Source organism: Sceloporus occidentalis, unplaced genomic scaffold (genome assembly GCF_023333645.1).
Source record: "Sceloporus occidentalis isolate IW3139 unplaced genomic scaffold, rSceOcc1.0.p SCAF_221, whole genome shotgun sequence".
Classification (NCBI taxonomy): Eukaryota; Metazoa; Chordata; class Lepidosauria; order Squamata; family Phrynosomatidae; genus Sceloporus; species Sceloporus occidentalis.
In genome coordinates this window covers 571596-587423 of record NW_028317201.1, presented here as the reverse complement: position 1 = coordinate 587423, position 15828 = coordinate 571596, and the positions used below count along the sequence as shown (strand labels likewise).

Genomic DNA, 15828 nt, shown 5'->3' with positions numbered 1-15828 from the left:
GCATCGAGAGCTGTAGTGCAGGTAAGGCGGTGGGGGGGAGTGTGTTTGAATGAGTGTGCGTGATTGAGGGAATGAATCTGAAAGAATGAATTTGTGTGTGTGACAGCAAGGATGTGTAAGTGTTGGAAGGTAGGCATGATGGGTCTGTGATTGCTGTTAGCAATCACACTCCTATCATGCCAAGTCAGCCAGTACATGCTGCCCCCCCCCTTGTGTATTGATGCTGCCAGCAGTATGGGGTCTGCACTTACAGCCACCCTGTACCAGCATGTACTGGCTGACTCGGAATGATAGGAGTGTGATTTGCTAACAGCAATCTGCTAACAGCAGTCCCAGTCCCATTATGCCTAGGTTCCAGCATTTACTGGTTGCCTGGGTATATCATATTGTTGATTTGTGTTGTTCAATTGTGGCGTGTTAACGCACTAAAATTGGACGAAAAATACAATAACTATTAATTTATATATGATTGTTGACAGCAATCACACTCCCATCATGGCCAACCAACCGGTACATGCTGGAATCTGGGTATGCCTGAGATTGCTGTTAACAATCATAATATATCATTTTGTTGTACAATTTTGGTGTGTAACTTACTTACTTTATTTTAATCTGCATATCTTTATTAAAGGCCATATTTTCTCACAGTGAAAAATGAGTGCGGCCCTCGCACGTATACAATTCCGATGAAGTGGCCCACTGCAGAAAAAACCTGGACACCCCTGCTCTACAGAAATGTAAAGAAGATAATAATAATTTCACAGCCAGCCTTAATCTAGCATTTTCCTTGTGAATGAATTATCCGATGATTGGTGGCTGCAAAGATGGCTTTGTCTCGCATAGTGGTTTGTATACCTGATGTCGGTTGAAAATGCCTTATTTATTTGGGACATATTTGAACTGAAACGTTTACATTCATCATCATCAATCAATGACATCAGTTGTTACTGTAATGAAGTTCTAAAATGCCTCGTCTTTCTTTGTCTTCCAATTGGTCTAATGGTCTTCGAGGTAGTTCTTTACACATCATGTAGAGGAGTTGAACCTCTAGGAAGCTATAGCGTGTGCCAACGAGCGGTCCTAATGAACGATTCCCGTCGGACAGATGGGCCTTTGCTGCAGGCGCAGTCTGGTTCTGGAGGTGTTTGTTTGCCCATTCGACATGGAGAATTATGAAGTAATTTGACAAATCCAACCCCCCCCCCCAATTCAGAGCGCAGCAAATGAACATTACGATGTCCCCGCGAGTGAGTAGATGAAGAGGTAGATTGACATTTGTTACAACTAACTCTTTTGCGCTATGATTATTATTCACAAGCAACCAGGCCAAACAAACACAATTAACAAACATTTTTCCACTATTTATCTTAGATGTTTGTTGTGAAGAAGGGTTGCGAGGATTGGCCATCGTTCTCTGCGACTGCGATGCTAGTTGAAATAAGGACGAGATTTGGAGGCGTTCCGGTGTTGGTTCGATTTGCTTATCGTACCTACCGGTGTGGAGATGTAAAGTTTGGAGCTACAGAGAAAAAGAGAATAATATGTATCATCTCTCCGGGTCACACCTCCGTGTGAGTCTGCTCTACGTATTCGAGAACCAGATGCCCCCATTCCAGCGGTAACGTTTCGAGTCCATCTTTGCTGACCGGTTGGATGGCAAACTCCAGCCGTCCCGGAGCAGGAGGACAGGGGTTGGGGACGGCCAGGTCTACCACGCGATAGACACAAGCGTGAGCCAAGCCCAAGAGGTGAGCTTGAGAGGCGGGTGCGCGCAGGCAGGTGACCCCGCGGCAATATATCCGAAAATGACGGGCGCTGCCTGAGGGGTGAGTCCAATGGAGGGTCAAGCTGACAAAGAGCTGACGCGTCTGCGAATCGCGGTTCCAACGTAGGTGGGAGAGCGAGATATCGGAGGGCTGCGGGGGAAGGGACGGCGGGACAGAGACATCCAGGACCTAGAAAACCAGAAGCATCTCAGGTAAGGCGGTCTTGCATACGACATCAGAGGTGTGGCGCGTATCTAGCGGTCTAACAGTAGAGGGACTTTACAACAACAACAATGCCATCGATCAAGAAGCATGGACATGCAAGGAGGGGGTGAATAGTAATGCGAGAAAGATAATAATAGATAGATACCCTGATCTCTCCAATGTGACATACGAAGGTCTCGTCCTGCTTATTAGGTGCCACGCGGGACAGATGGATGGACAGACCGGTGAGGAAACAGCCGCCGAGCTCCACGGCATAAAACCTGCGATGATGATAGGAAATGCAGTCATTTGCTGGCCGAAGCGTATGGATGGATGGATCCCAGCAATGATTAACCCGGATGGAAGCGTCAAGTAAACGTGGAAGGGTAGGTCAGGGTGTGTGGGATGTTTGTACGGGGTAGGCGGTCACCCGGTATGGTTAGTTCGTGGCGTGTGTCGCACCCCTGCGCCCTCATGCCCCTGTTTGTTTGTTTGGCAGATGATGTGTCTTTCTGTTTCCAGACAGGCCTGCTCTGCGAGGGTTAACTGCGTGTGTGGGGCCGTGTTGATTGGCCTAATTGGACGCACAGGTGTGCCCCGCCCGCTTCCTGTTTGCCGGCTCTGGCCATTGGTGGGGCGGGCCTATATCCGTGGGCCGCCCTGGCTTGGCCACAAGCGTGCTTGGCGTAAGTGGCAGCTTAAGTGGCGGAGTTGAACATGGGAGTTGGACACGGGAGGGACAGGAGGGCAACGGCCCCTACGTCTCCCACAGCAGCCCCGGCCGCATCCTACCCTCCACAGGCATGTGTGGGGAGACCCAGCAGCTGCAGATCCCCAAACAAACACGGCGTAGGAAGGCGAGACGCAGGTAAGGTAAGCCATGCAAACCTTGTAATTACCTATTCAATGTGCACCGGGTCTCAATTCAATTGAATCAAAGTGCACTTGCCTGGGGGTCGGTAAGACCGTTCATTCACGAGTCATGCTAATATCTGTCGTTGTCTTTCCCACACCTTACCTTTGCTCCCACCCGTGCTTGTTGTTCTGGGTATCTCTATATCGGGCCGGAGGCTCGGATAGATGCTGTAGTCTGCGTACGTCCGCCTGCTCTGTGGGACACGGTAGGGACGATGTGAGACCGGAAGCTTCACAAACACAGGTAACGTAATGCTATACCTGGGCTTCGTTAAATGTTCCATCCGCTTAATTGTTCCACTAATCTTCCGGCGCAGGCAGACAAGATTCATACGGGGGAAGGGATTACAGCGCACACGAAGGATTTGCTGGACGCAAGAAAGGTTGGAGGACTTTCAAACCATACATGTATTATATCTCTGTCTAACACTATTATTATTTCTCGCCTTACCGCTCAGCCCCGTGATGCTCTCGATGTTGCAGGACGGGGCGTCTCGTGTCCCCAGCTCCAGAGCCACTGCCGCATTGGAGGTTGCCTCCAGCTTGTATACGAGAAAGAGCAGGAGGTTTTTCGGTGCCTCGATATGCAACGAGAACAACCTGGATGGGAAATAAATATCGCGCGTCTGTCTTTTTCTTCCGTTTGGAAACTTTAAATAAAGATGACAATTCTATGCAAGACATTGAATCTACATTTACAACACCTTTTTCATCCACAGAATGTTAGATACATATATTCATCACAATAGCTGAGCTACAAATTCATACAATGTGCCAGTAAATCGTTGTTATCATCTTTACAATACAGAGACCGTGCGACACCAAGCATTTGACTTGGTTTAGGTGGAAACATTACGTTCTTAAGTAAGTCATCAACGAAAAAGCCTTTATTTAGGGAGGGCAACAGATATTGCTACCAGGAAGTAACAAGGAAGGAAAGGACATTCTCATGTGGGATATTAATGTTCCCTTGTTACTCACAGTAGCATACAAGATAGATAGATAGATAGATAGATAGATAGATAGATAGATATAACAACAGACACAACAACACACTCCAAGACTTCGACCATATCTGGCATCAGCCACACCGGCAGATTGCAGTCAGTAGTGATTGTTTGATGAAGGTATAAGTGGAAAGAGCCTTGACACCAGAAGGAGATTCTTTACCGGCCGATACATAGACATGAGAAATAGCAGAAATCAATCAATCAATCAATCAAATCAGCCATCGAGCTACAGATGGTCTCAAAACAACTCCAAGACCTCTTCTAGAACCAGAAAAGGAGACAACAACACACAAATAAATAGATTCAAAGAAAGACCTTCTGCATGGAGCAGTCTTCTGTACATAGATGGACCTCCGAACAAACATCCAAGCAATGGAAATAGTCCTTGTCATTACCAGGCTGAGGACAGAACACCATAAATACAATGTGGAAAGCTGACATGACTTACTTACTTACTTACTTACTTACTTACTAAAGAAGGAACGAAGGAAGTAAGTAAGTAAGAAAGAAAGAAAGCGAAAAAATCCCAAGGAGTAAAGACAACCACTCCTCTATCGTCACCAAAAAACTGGAGGTAACGTTTGAAAATGGATAGAGACTGAATCTCGCCCAATGTTAAATCAACCAATAAAACCACCTTCCAGGTGAGACGATCAATTGATTGTTTGTTTGATTTGATTGATATAGAGAAGATAGATAGGATCCTGTCGCTGTCTGGTAGAACACCATAAGGAGAAGGACTTGCAGATCTTGTCTTATCTTATCATATCATACCGATGGAGCAGGTCTGCTTTGATCTCCAACCTTAGTGGGCTCTCTATGGACAGATGGATCAACTCCATATACCATATCCTTCTGGGCCAGTCACGAGCTATCACAATCACCCGAGATCTCTTGATCCGCCGGAGGACCCTGGCGATGAGAGGAAGAGGAGAAAAGATATAACCCACATCAAAGGCCCAAACTTCTTCTAGAGAAAAGGCATCCAGAGCTAAGGGATGGCCTGCTGCTGACACCACAGAATAAAACTGAGGGAGTTTCTTGTTGGCTGTAGTAGCCACGAGGTCCATCTCTGGAACGCCCGAGATCTTCGTGATCCCATCAAACGTCGCATAGCTCAGGCTCCGCTCTCCTTGAAGAACACAAGTACTGCTTAGGAAAGCGCCAGAGACGTTCTCCTTCCCATGGATAAAGACGGCTGAAAGGTGACAAAGAAACATGAAATTCGTCCCACTTCTTCCCAATCTTCTCGACAACACTTACTTCCTTCCTAACTGAAGAATTCTCGTGCCTCCTTGTTTGTTCGGGGAAAGCCACTACCGCTTTCCCTCGCAGCCTGGTACTGCCATGAGAGGAGAGCTTTCCAAACTGCCAGATGTTCCAGCATATGGATATGAAGATGATGGCACTCGTGGTTGGACCAGAAACCTTGACGCCATTCATTGCTCCCAAACCCCATAAACTGGCGTCCGTGGAAAGCCTGAAGCCACCATCTGAGGGAAGAACAAACGCTGGGAGGAACAGAGACCTTCCTTGAAAGGGCCGGAATGGATCCATCCCGTGACTTCAGGACGACACATTGTAGAGGATAAATATGCAGAATCGCCCATGCCAAGGCAGGCCTTGTAGAAACCGCCAGTCCAAGAGGTCGCGTGAGAAGCCGTAGACTGGAAAGACCTCTGCAAAGAATCAAGCTGCTAAGGCTGATAACGTTCGGAATTTTGTTCTCCGGCACAATAATCTTTTGACACGTAGTGTCCGGGATAAACCCCCCAGGAAGGGAATGATTCTGGTGGGAAGCAGGTGGGATCATGGTCTCTTAGCGGCTCCAGCTTCATGTTTAGATGAGGGGGGGGGGGGGGGGAGTCTGCCCCTACCACGGAAGGGTCCAAACCTGGAACCACAAGGTCTGTTGGACAAGAAGTACTTACCCCCCAGTAGCCTTTTCCAAAAAAGTTTCAAGATCTGCCCCAGAAAAGGGGGATCCTGCGCAAATGTTGCTTGGAGTCTGCTGACAAGGCTTTGAGCCATAGAGCCCTTCTACGCACAACCGACAATGCAGAGGCCCTAGCAGCCATGCGCACGGATTCCATCGCCGAGTCGCATACAAAAATCACCAGCGCTCTTCACATCTGAGACGCCACGGAGGATATCCTCTTCTCCAGGCACCGCTTAGGATATCATCTTCAATTTGTTGAAGCCATAAGCGCATAGCCCTAGCTACTGCAATGCCTGGGTTCAAGATAGCTGCTGAGGCTTCAAAAGATCTCATAGCTGCCCCTTCCTGTCCATGGGATCCCAAAAATGAGAGGAATCTTCTAAAGGTATAGCAGATCTTCAGGCGGCTCTGGCCACCAGAGCATCGACTTTGGGACTTGAACAGAGCTCAGAGAAATCGTTTGGGAAAACAAAAGAGTCTGGACACCCTTTTAGAGGTGGTTGGCCTTCTTTCCAGAGCCTTCCACTGGTCAGTGATTATGGATTTTAATGTTTCACAAACAGGAAGAACCTTAGGTTTATTCAAGGTTTGTCTTTTGGCTGCTCGTCTTCCAGATCTAGAACAGCCCTTACTGCAGTAACCAGCTGGTTTACTTCTTCTGCTGGAAAGAAGAAAGATTCTTCCCATAGTTCCCCATCCTCCAGGGATTCGGGATCTTCCATCTGCCATTTCCTTTTCAGAGTCTGAAGTATAAGGATCCCGACCAGAGGGCCGGAACCCGGGCCGAGGGTCTAGCCCGAGGTAAAGAATCCATAACAGAGGTTTTCATCTGCTGAAAAGTGGACTGAAGCTCAGCCTTCATCCGTTCCTTGATTTCGGAAATGGACTCCCCTCTGGCTTTCAGGCAGGATGAGCAACATTTCCTAGAGGCGTCAGACATCGTAGCCTTGCAGGTTTTACGCGCAAGATGTTTCGTCTTGGACGCAGCCTTCCTAGGAGCTGCAGATTCTTCAGGGAGGTCTGGCTTATCTAGCGACATCCTAATAATAAAGGATAGGAGACGGTTAAAACAAAATAAACAAAACAAACGCAGATAAACTCCCATAGACTCATAACCTACTTGGGTTAAGAGGCAGACAAATACCAGAACGGAAAATCTCAGGAAGCCAGGACTCTGGCAAACTAAAAGCAGTGCAAGCTAATAAATAGAAAAACCCTTACCAAAAACCCCCAAAAAACCTTCTCTCATCTGAAAGCTGCTTACAGATCTCGTCGGCAGACCGAAGCACAGCCGCGGCGTCCCGCTTCTAGCTAGCCCGCCCAAGGGCTGCTAAAGGTAAGTAGGCTAGTAAACACGATCACACCGAGGACCGGACCGGGTTAAACGGCACAAAACCGCAAGCGCCCACTACACAAAAGCGGGACTGCAGCGCCGGACAGGAGAGCTCTCCAAAGAAAGAACTGTGGGTAAAGGGGAGGTTCTGGGGGGGGGGGGGGCTTTGGGGGGTCAATCTTTCCTGCCCTATTCGGATCGCCAGAGCTATCTCTCTTATGCTACCGGGAGTAACAACGGAAAACACATTTGTGGTCATTATACCATACAGTACGTTACTGCACCCCACCATTCCGTCTAACCCCACCGAGACGCTGCTCTCTCCGGGTCTCTTCCCAGTGCTCGTGACCTCCACGAAGACCTCATCTCCACCACGACGCTGACCTTAAAGTGACTCCGGTGGCATCCGCCGGTAATTTTCCTTCTATCAAAAGGGAGCTGCCTCCGTGCCAAGCATCCTTCTGGCAGATCCGAGATCTCACCCACCCTCCCGTTGGGTCTTCGGATGTTACCTCTGAGAATATGGGCTGCACCTCCTGGGCACTTAGGTTAGACCAGGGGCCGATATCTTCTCCCTTAGGGAAGAAGAAGTAGAATGGTAAAAAGTACTAACAACAAAAACAGATGGAATGAAGTTCAACTGATCGCTATCCCACGCAGAGGAAGAAATAAATGTGTGAGACGATAGGACGTCAAAACGGAAGCGTCAGGGAGATGGCGCTGGGGAGAACATGAAGTGGAGAAACAGAACATATTTCAAACACTGGGACAAGACCGCATGCTTCCAGGTCTCACCTCGCCAAAGGAGAACTTCTTTTTCCCGCACCCGATGCAGAAAGCGGAGCAGACGGGGAGGGAGCAGAGACTGTGCGTGAACAGGTGGCTGTCCAGGAGAGACCAGAACCTGAAATAAAAGGAAAGAGACATTTGCGCAGCGATAAAGAAGTATAAGGGTTCTGCCTGCAACCACGCCGGACCCCGTGCAACATGTCTACTTGGCGGTCCAGACCAAGAAAACATTCTGTGTGCGTTTTCCTTACTCGTCCAACAAACTAGGGGGGGCTAATATGAGATGGGTGGTAGCAGGTGTAAGAGAACAAGGGGCAGATAACAGGAATAGTAGGGTGTATTTCAGATCAAATTTAGGACGGGCATCTACAGCACGTTTAGCTCAGGTTAAAAGCATTCATTGTGTTGTCGTACTTGTGCTGGTTCTCCAGGAATTCCTCCTTCTCCAGACACTCAAGCACCCAGCCGGGAGCAAAAAGGGCAGCTGAGAAGCCGTAGCGTCGGATCATCTCTAAAGACTAAAGGAACAAGACGTAAGAATCATCCGGAATTAGATAACTTCACCCCACCTATTACAGGCTCTTAGCGCCTGATACATTTCACACAGCACTGAAATATATATATTAGATTGCATGTTTTGTTTGGTTGTCTCGGTTGCTTGTTCTGTTGTGTTGTATTGTATTGTATTGCCCTTAATAAACATTCAAGTAATAAAAAGGAACAAAAATAAAATACAGCTCTTATTGTGTTTAGCTAGCAGAACGGTTGAGTATGGATCACAATTAAGTATTCTTGGTGTACCTCAAATGGGATACTGGATGGAGATGGGACAATAAATCCACAAATGAAGAGCAGACGTAATATTTCATAAAGATTAAGACAGAATTCAGACCCAGGAGGTCACAACAATATGCTTTAAAAATCAAATCCAAATATATTTATTTTTTACGGAACCATAACTCCATGTTATATCAGAAGCATGCGGAATCAGGGGGACATCTTTACCAACTTTTGCATTTTGCATGGCTTTCCTACACTCAGAACGGACATGAATATGCTCCAAAACCACAGCAGTATGAATACCACACACACTGTACTGGAACATAGCAGTCCAAGGAGCAGCACCCGAGGAAAGCTCGTTAATATATAACCGTAGCCTACCTTAACGGTGTCAAACTTTCCGCCCACCACCTCTCCCCGAGCAAAAACATCCACGCCAACGTAAATGTCCGCCCGGCGCGGATCCTCGGCCATGCGCTGTAAGTGTCCTTCTTGCCAGTTGTAGTTTGTAAAAATCCCATCGCAGGCATCAAAGAACTGGCTGCGGAGAAGGAGGACATGGGTGAGCGGCACAGGACTCCTGCTCGGTCAGCCGTACTCTTTAATGATACGGTGAACACGCTTGGAGTGCGGCTCCCACTATTCCCAAATCGAGCTTCTGTCTGCTAAGGATGCTGGGAGCGGCATTCCACCAGTATTGGGGGAAAAAACATCTGATTCTGCGTGAAGACTATGTAGAGTTGCCACGGTGACCATACACATCCTGGAGAACAAAACGTCTGGCTATGCGTTCCTCTGCTCGATAGCTTCACGAACAGCAGCGTTTGGAGTTCATGACCTGAAGCCGGTACCTATCAGCAGGAAAGCCTTTCTAACCACATATGGCTTTCAAAAACCTATAGATACCGCCGGCCGTATCCGGCATACCAGTTAAGGAATAAAGCACACAAAAAAGTGACCTCTTATATACCGCGTGACAATTAAGTGTTCCCGGTAAATAGCAATTAAACAAGTTGGATATAAAAATCGTTGTGCAGAGTGGGTGGAACATCACCCCCCCCCCCCCCAGTAAAAGCGGTCGCATTGGCAGAAACCCCTCCAGTCTGGGATTACAGATACTCAATAAAGATACTCATAATACATCTGGGTACTCACCGGTTATCATCGTTCAGCTCGTTCTGCCACTTCAGCTCCCCGCTACGGATTACGCTATCGTACCACAGAACCAAGCCGCCGGGGACGTGCAGGTGAAGCTGATCCGTCAGGTATCGCAAAAATAAGGGTACGCGGGACGCTGCGACAGACTGGTGAATGACATGGAAAAGAGTAGAGGGTACTGGGTATTTCTGATCTACATGCGTCACACTTAACGACAATTATATTTAAGAGTAGGACACGATAAAGATGATGACAGCAGCGGGACAGGACAACGGAATAAGCAGAAAGAGATCTCTAGTACTAAAACAAGAGGCACTGACGGCGGAAGATGATGTTTCGGAGGGTTGACTACTCACGCTCAACAAGTTCTCAATATTAACCAACCACCCATCAAACTTGTAGACCTGGGCGAGTCGAACCATCGCATCAGCCACCGCACCATACGCAGAGTCTTCACCTGCCAAGAAGGACTCGCAGACCTTTGCCCCCTCACCCCACTCTGTGATGAAGGTACCTAGGGGGGGTAAAACGAGGGGAAACCAATGAGCGGACGCAGCAAATACACTGACATTAAATTCAGGATAGGATACTAGAAAAGGGAAAAACGGCAGCATGCTAATAGTGAAATAATACACTCAAAATGCTTTGATCCAAGCGTAACAGGTACAACAGAATAGGAATATTACTAAAGCCTTCTTCAGACGTAAGCGTGCCGGGCTTCCTGTGTGTGTCCCGAGACTACAAGGAGCCGATTTAAGAAAAGGTCGAAGCTGCTGCGTCTGAGGAGTTCCACGACAACAACAACAGAGCCTCGTAATTGGCTGGGGCAGCAAGAGCCGCATCAGACACAGCAGATAAACTACATGGGGCAGCAAGTGTCGTGGCAGATACACAACAGGGAGGAGGCAGGACAGAAAACAACATGGCCGGGTCAGTGTGTACAATAACTGGATCCATCATTGCCAATCCATCGGGGCCAGAACTACGAAAACAGAGGGAAAGAAATAGAACAGCACAGAAGCACCAGGTGCAAACATAGCAGGGAAAAGATATATCGAGAAAAGCGGATCTCACCTAGGACGCAAACCCCGTTTTTGTGAGCTGCATTAGTCCAACACACAGGAGGCAGCGTGAACATGCGGTGGCTGAAGTAGACAAATATATCAATATGTTGCCAATGGTAGAATACGTAGGGGTTGCTGGCATCCGAACCCTGAATAAACCTGACGGAGAGAATACTCTTGTTATTAGTGTCAGGCCCGGACAAAACGGGCAAACGGCGGGCCGCCGGACGACCACACCACGCACTCGTAGATATGCCCGGCCGCACGCAATGTGAGCACAAATACAGAGCATGCGCAGATCCAGCTGTCAGCTGTCCCATAGCCATCACTGATCCTGCAGCTTTCAAAAATACCTGTTCCCGACCCATACCTTAAAACAACAGAAGCCATCATGTGGTTGGCCAAGCGCAAATTAACTACATCTCCCATTATCCTTAGCCAATCAATCACAACAGGAGGCTTGAGATTCACCGGTTGCTTGGCAGCTACATGGAGACACCGCTCTCCACGCTTTCTTAGATAATAGCCAAAGAGGTCTTCCCGGTACCTGTCTTCCACATATCCGCCCTTCATATCGTGGCAAACAAGAGTCCGGGGTCGCTGGCTCTGTAACGGTGGGTGTCTTTTGGCAAGAGGAGCCACCGCAGTGTTGAACATGTCCTGATGGGTGGGTTTCCAGGACAGAAGCTCCTCCAGACTGGATAGGAAGAAGCTGATTGGCTCAGTGGTTTCTCTGTCATAGTGTCTTGCTAGAGAGGAAGAATCAGTATTAATAAGAAGAGCTGCGAGGATAAGGTGGGTGCTGTCTTTATCTGCTCACGGGGTCACTATTCCATTTATCAACCTCCCCAGGCATCTTTTTGTTTATTAAATTAAAGTTCGTTACCTGACAGTGGCGCAGATTCGTATCTAATCACTTCCTGATAAACCTTCATATCTGCGAGTGGTCGTGACCTGAGGAGGACAATGCAAAACATGAGGACCAACCACCCTGACCTGTAGTACCAATACACACACACAATGTGCCACCGACACACTCCTATGGGTATATTCACTAAACCGGTAGAGGAGAACCTTACACATCGCTGCCTTCACTGTGAGGGGTCTACTTGCACAAGGGTCTTGTAAAGGAAGAGCAAGAGCAACCCTGCACCAATCCCAGATACACACTCAATGCAGATTGAAAAAAAACACTTTGCAAGTTTTAGCTCTCTTGTACCATTAAAGAGGAAAACCTCCATAAACCATTAATCAGTCTGATTCTGCCCCGCGTCCAGTCCAGAACCCAAACATAAAGCATATTATTTCCCCTTCACGAGGGAACCAACAATTCCAGACGTAGGTTTCGGCTTTCATGGTCCCTGTCATTGGGGGTCCAGTTGGCATCCCGCTAGGCATAAGAGAGCGTGAGGGTCCACGTCTTGGCTCACCTAGGGTGAGACCCTAAAGATCCCAGAAAGGTGAAATACCATAGAAAATAAATAAGAGACACAGACAACCGAGAACAGACGTCTCCTTCACAGCCTGTCCTACGGTGCGTCCCCACTTGGGAGCATCACACATTTTAAATCTCATGCCATTAGAGGAAACAAATCTCCATCAACCTATCAGTCTGATCCTGCCTCCGATTTACACGCTAAATACACCTTTGTGATCGTGTTTACAAAATAAGCAACGTATATGTACTAAAAACCGATCCTTATATGTATCTTATGGGGAAGGTGTCTCAACAACACCCCCAGGGCAGCACATATAAAAGCACCAGGGGCATTAAGAGCCACACTGTTAGGAACAAGTTCATGTATTTTAGCGTTTTCGTTTCAGTTAGTGCAAATTGATTTTATCCTGTTTACCCACTGAAACCCATGCTTTGTGCAGGACAGTCCCAATTTTGCACTACGCTTTCATAGGTATATGGGATAGAATCGTATGTCATGGGATTGCGAGTAATCATCAGTACGCTAAAAAAAAATAAAAGGTCATCATACACGGGACGCCTGAAGCCACAAGATATGCAGATTGAAACTGAGTAAATAACACAGTTTATTCCTACAGTAAGTAAAGTACCAGGAAACAGACAACCAAATACACACCAGGACAGGCTCTGCCACGCCGACACCCAGACACACACACACACACACACACACACACACACACGACAGGCTCTGCCACACGGACACACACACACACACACACACCAGGACAGGCTCTGCCACACCTACAGCCAGATACGCCGACACCAGGACAGGCTCTGCCACACTGAAACCCAGACACACACACACCAAGACAGTCTCTGCCACACCGACACACACCAGGACAGGCTCTGCTACACTGACATCCAGACATACACACACCAAGACAGGCTCTGACACCCATATACACACGCTAGGACGGGCTCTGCCACACCTACACCCAGACATACACACAAACCAGAACAGGCTCTGCCACACCTACAGCCAGACACGCAGACACCAGGACAGGCTCTGCCACACTGAAACCCAGACACACACACACACACACACCAGGACAGTCTCTGCCACACCGACACACACCAGGACAGGCTCTGCCACACAGACATCCAAACACACACCGGGAAAGGCTCTGCCACAACGACACCCAAACACACACACTGGGACAGGGGAAGCAGGAACGGAGTAGGGTCATGTTACGTAAATTGACGTGGCAGTGGAAGTGATCGGCAGTTACGGCTGCATCAGCCACTTCAGTGTGCGGCCAGGCCCTGCTTGGGCCTATTTTCAGGTAGGGGCTTGGAGCTGCAGCTCCATCAGCCCCTATGTTAATCCGGCCCTGCATCCGGGGACATAATTTGTCTGGGGACAGTTTTCCTCTGGAAACCGGGACGTCTGGTCGCCCCAAGTTAACACCTCAACAGGCCTATCGCCCCCTTCATAGTGAAAATAACGCAAACAACGACACGCTGAAAACATTACACATCAGAGGAATGTCACACCCAGTAACAGCAATAAGTGCAGCGAGGCGCCACGGACCGATTGTTCCACGGCATCTGTGCTGCCTGGAATACAGACTACGACAAGTCATTTAGGGGAAAGTGGGATCTGCGAGCGACAGCAATTCTCACCTCTAGACAGCCGCATGCGATGTCACCTCCCTGAAAGACGTCTCTCTCTCTGTCTGTCCCGACGCTCTGGTTCTGCTCTCTGTCATCCACCTCGTGCAGTATGGCTTCAGCAGAAAGATCTTTTTTTTTCCATCTGACAGAGAAAGCGTGGGTGAGAGAGGAAAAAGGAGGGATGGAGAACAGCGTGGGTGAGAGAAAGGGGGGGACAGAGCTGCGAGGACTCAATGCAAGCAAAAGCATGGAAGGGGTACTGATGGGGCAGATAGTGAGTCGAATAAAGGGGGTGGTGGGGGGGTAGAATGGAGGAAAGGGAAAGGGAAAGAAAGAAGAGACATGATGGGGAGTGGGATGGATGGGGCATAGAATGTTAAAAGTCATAAATAACATTATTTTATAATTACTCACCCCATTATAATAATAATAATAATAATAACCCCGTTGCCTAAACATTTACAGTTACCCCCATCAGCCATATGCACATGACCTGCCCCACATCTCTGACGTGATTAGACAAAAGGGTTAATTCTAAATGTAAATAAATTAGGAATCATTGAAATTTGTTCAACTGCAGCAATACCTGTGAAATGGCATTAAATGAAAACACTGTATTATTACTATTATATGGGGTGGTGGACTGAGAACCCCCCCCCCCTTCTAATAAACCCCAATCCGTCTCCCGGGTAACCGGGTATCATATACATACTATACCTAGAGTAATTATTAATGTATCTCATCAATTCCCTCTCACAAGCATCGCCCCGCCGCCTGCAGCAGACTTCCGGCTTCTGAGGCCCCGCCCCTTCTGTCAAATCTTGATTCCTGTGTCAGGAGGGGTGGCGGAGAGCAAGCAGCTTCAGCAGATGGCGTCGGATTGCAGCTACCTTCACTCTCAGCCAGCACGATCGAACTAACCTGTTATCTGTGGCTGAGAGCAGTTGAATCCCCTCAACCCCCCCCCCCGGCTATTTAATATCAGGGCAAATATAACGAAAATAACCAAGCATTTAAAGGTGCTGTTCCACCAAAATAAAAATAAAAAATAATAATAATAATTGTCTAGTATGGGGAGCTAATAAACCCTAACAGATCCAGTCAGGGTATAACTGTACAAGAGTGTGGCCACCTGCCTGCCTTACCGGATAAGCCCCCTATGGCTAGCTAGCGCCATGAAGTGGCCTGTAGAAGCTTAGATGGATTTTACCTCTAGTGATTTTACAGATCAGAGGATCTCCCCCCCAACCCTCCCATGACCTGCATTGCTCACAAATTAAGACAGTGTGGCTACTCTGGCAATATGCTACAAATCACGACTGCCCTGAGAAAACCGGTACTGTTGGGAGGTGTGGGTGTAAAACACGACAGCCATCGGTTTGGCCCCGTCCAGGCTAACGGCGTCTGCTACAGAACTTGGCCCACCCTGGTACCGACCCCCAAAACGGGGAGTCATCGCCATACCTTCTGTGCTTTCTGTTACGGGTTATTCTCCAGGGTAATCTGTGGTGACGGTTTCCATGGTTTCCATACAGGGCCCTCTTATCTCATGTATGTTTATGTACAGCTCTGTGGTATATGATGTTGCCGTATGATGTAAATTATATTTTTATTTTAGAATTCTGCCCTATTGTGATTGTGCGATGAAATCTGCTGCTGTTCTATAAATAAGATGTTACAACAATACACGCGATCAGCGCCGCCGTAGCCTACAGCATAAGCCATATGAGTATGAGACGGATGGGCATGCATCCCAACTGTCCCGCTATGTGCCGAACA

At 48.0% G+C, this 15828-nt stretch overlaps 1 protein-coding gene across 1 annotated transcript; it reads right to left on the bottom strand.

Moving 5' to 3' along the window:
* Positions 1–1559: 1559 nt before the first annotated feature.
* On the bottom strand, positions 1560–15505 carry LOC149277029 (cytosolic endo-beta-N-acetylglucosaminidase-like). Its single transcript, XM_089503156.1, has 16 exons — positions 15390–15505; positions 14059–14191; positions 12287–12348; positions 11845–11912; positions 11506–11707; positions 10969–11117; positions 10251–10408; positions 9892–10040; positions 9118–9277; positions 8371–8474; positions 7963–8071; positions 7552–7742; positions 3337–3485; positions 2989–3079; positions 2137–2251; positions 1560–1955 (listed from the first exon to the last, which is right to left on the bottom strand). Exons 1-16 carry the CDS (start codon positions 15503–15505, stop codon positions 1560–1562), a joined length of 2352 nt encoding a protein of 783 aa, XP_089359282.1.
* Between the last annotated feature and the right edge of the window lie 323 nt (positions 15506–15828).

Excerpts from the sequence above, each read along its gene's own strand:
- LOC149277029 (XM_089503156.1), bottom strand. The coding sequence starts at position 15,505 with ATGACTCCCCGTTTTGGGGGTCGGTACCAGGGTGGGCCAAGTTCTGTA. Across the intron at positions 10,041-10,250 it reads ATATTGAGAACTTGTTGAGC|TCTGTCGCAGCGTCCCGCGT; the intron begins GTGAGTAGTCAA and ends GTCATTCACCAG. Across the intron at positions 1,956-2,136 it reads GTCACATTGGAGAGATCAGG|GTCCTGGATGTCTCTGTCCC; the intron begins GTATCTATCTAT and ends CTGGTTTTCTAG.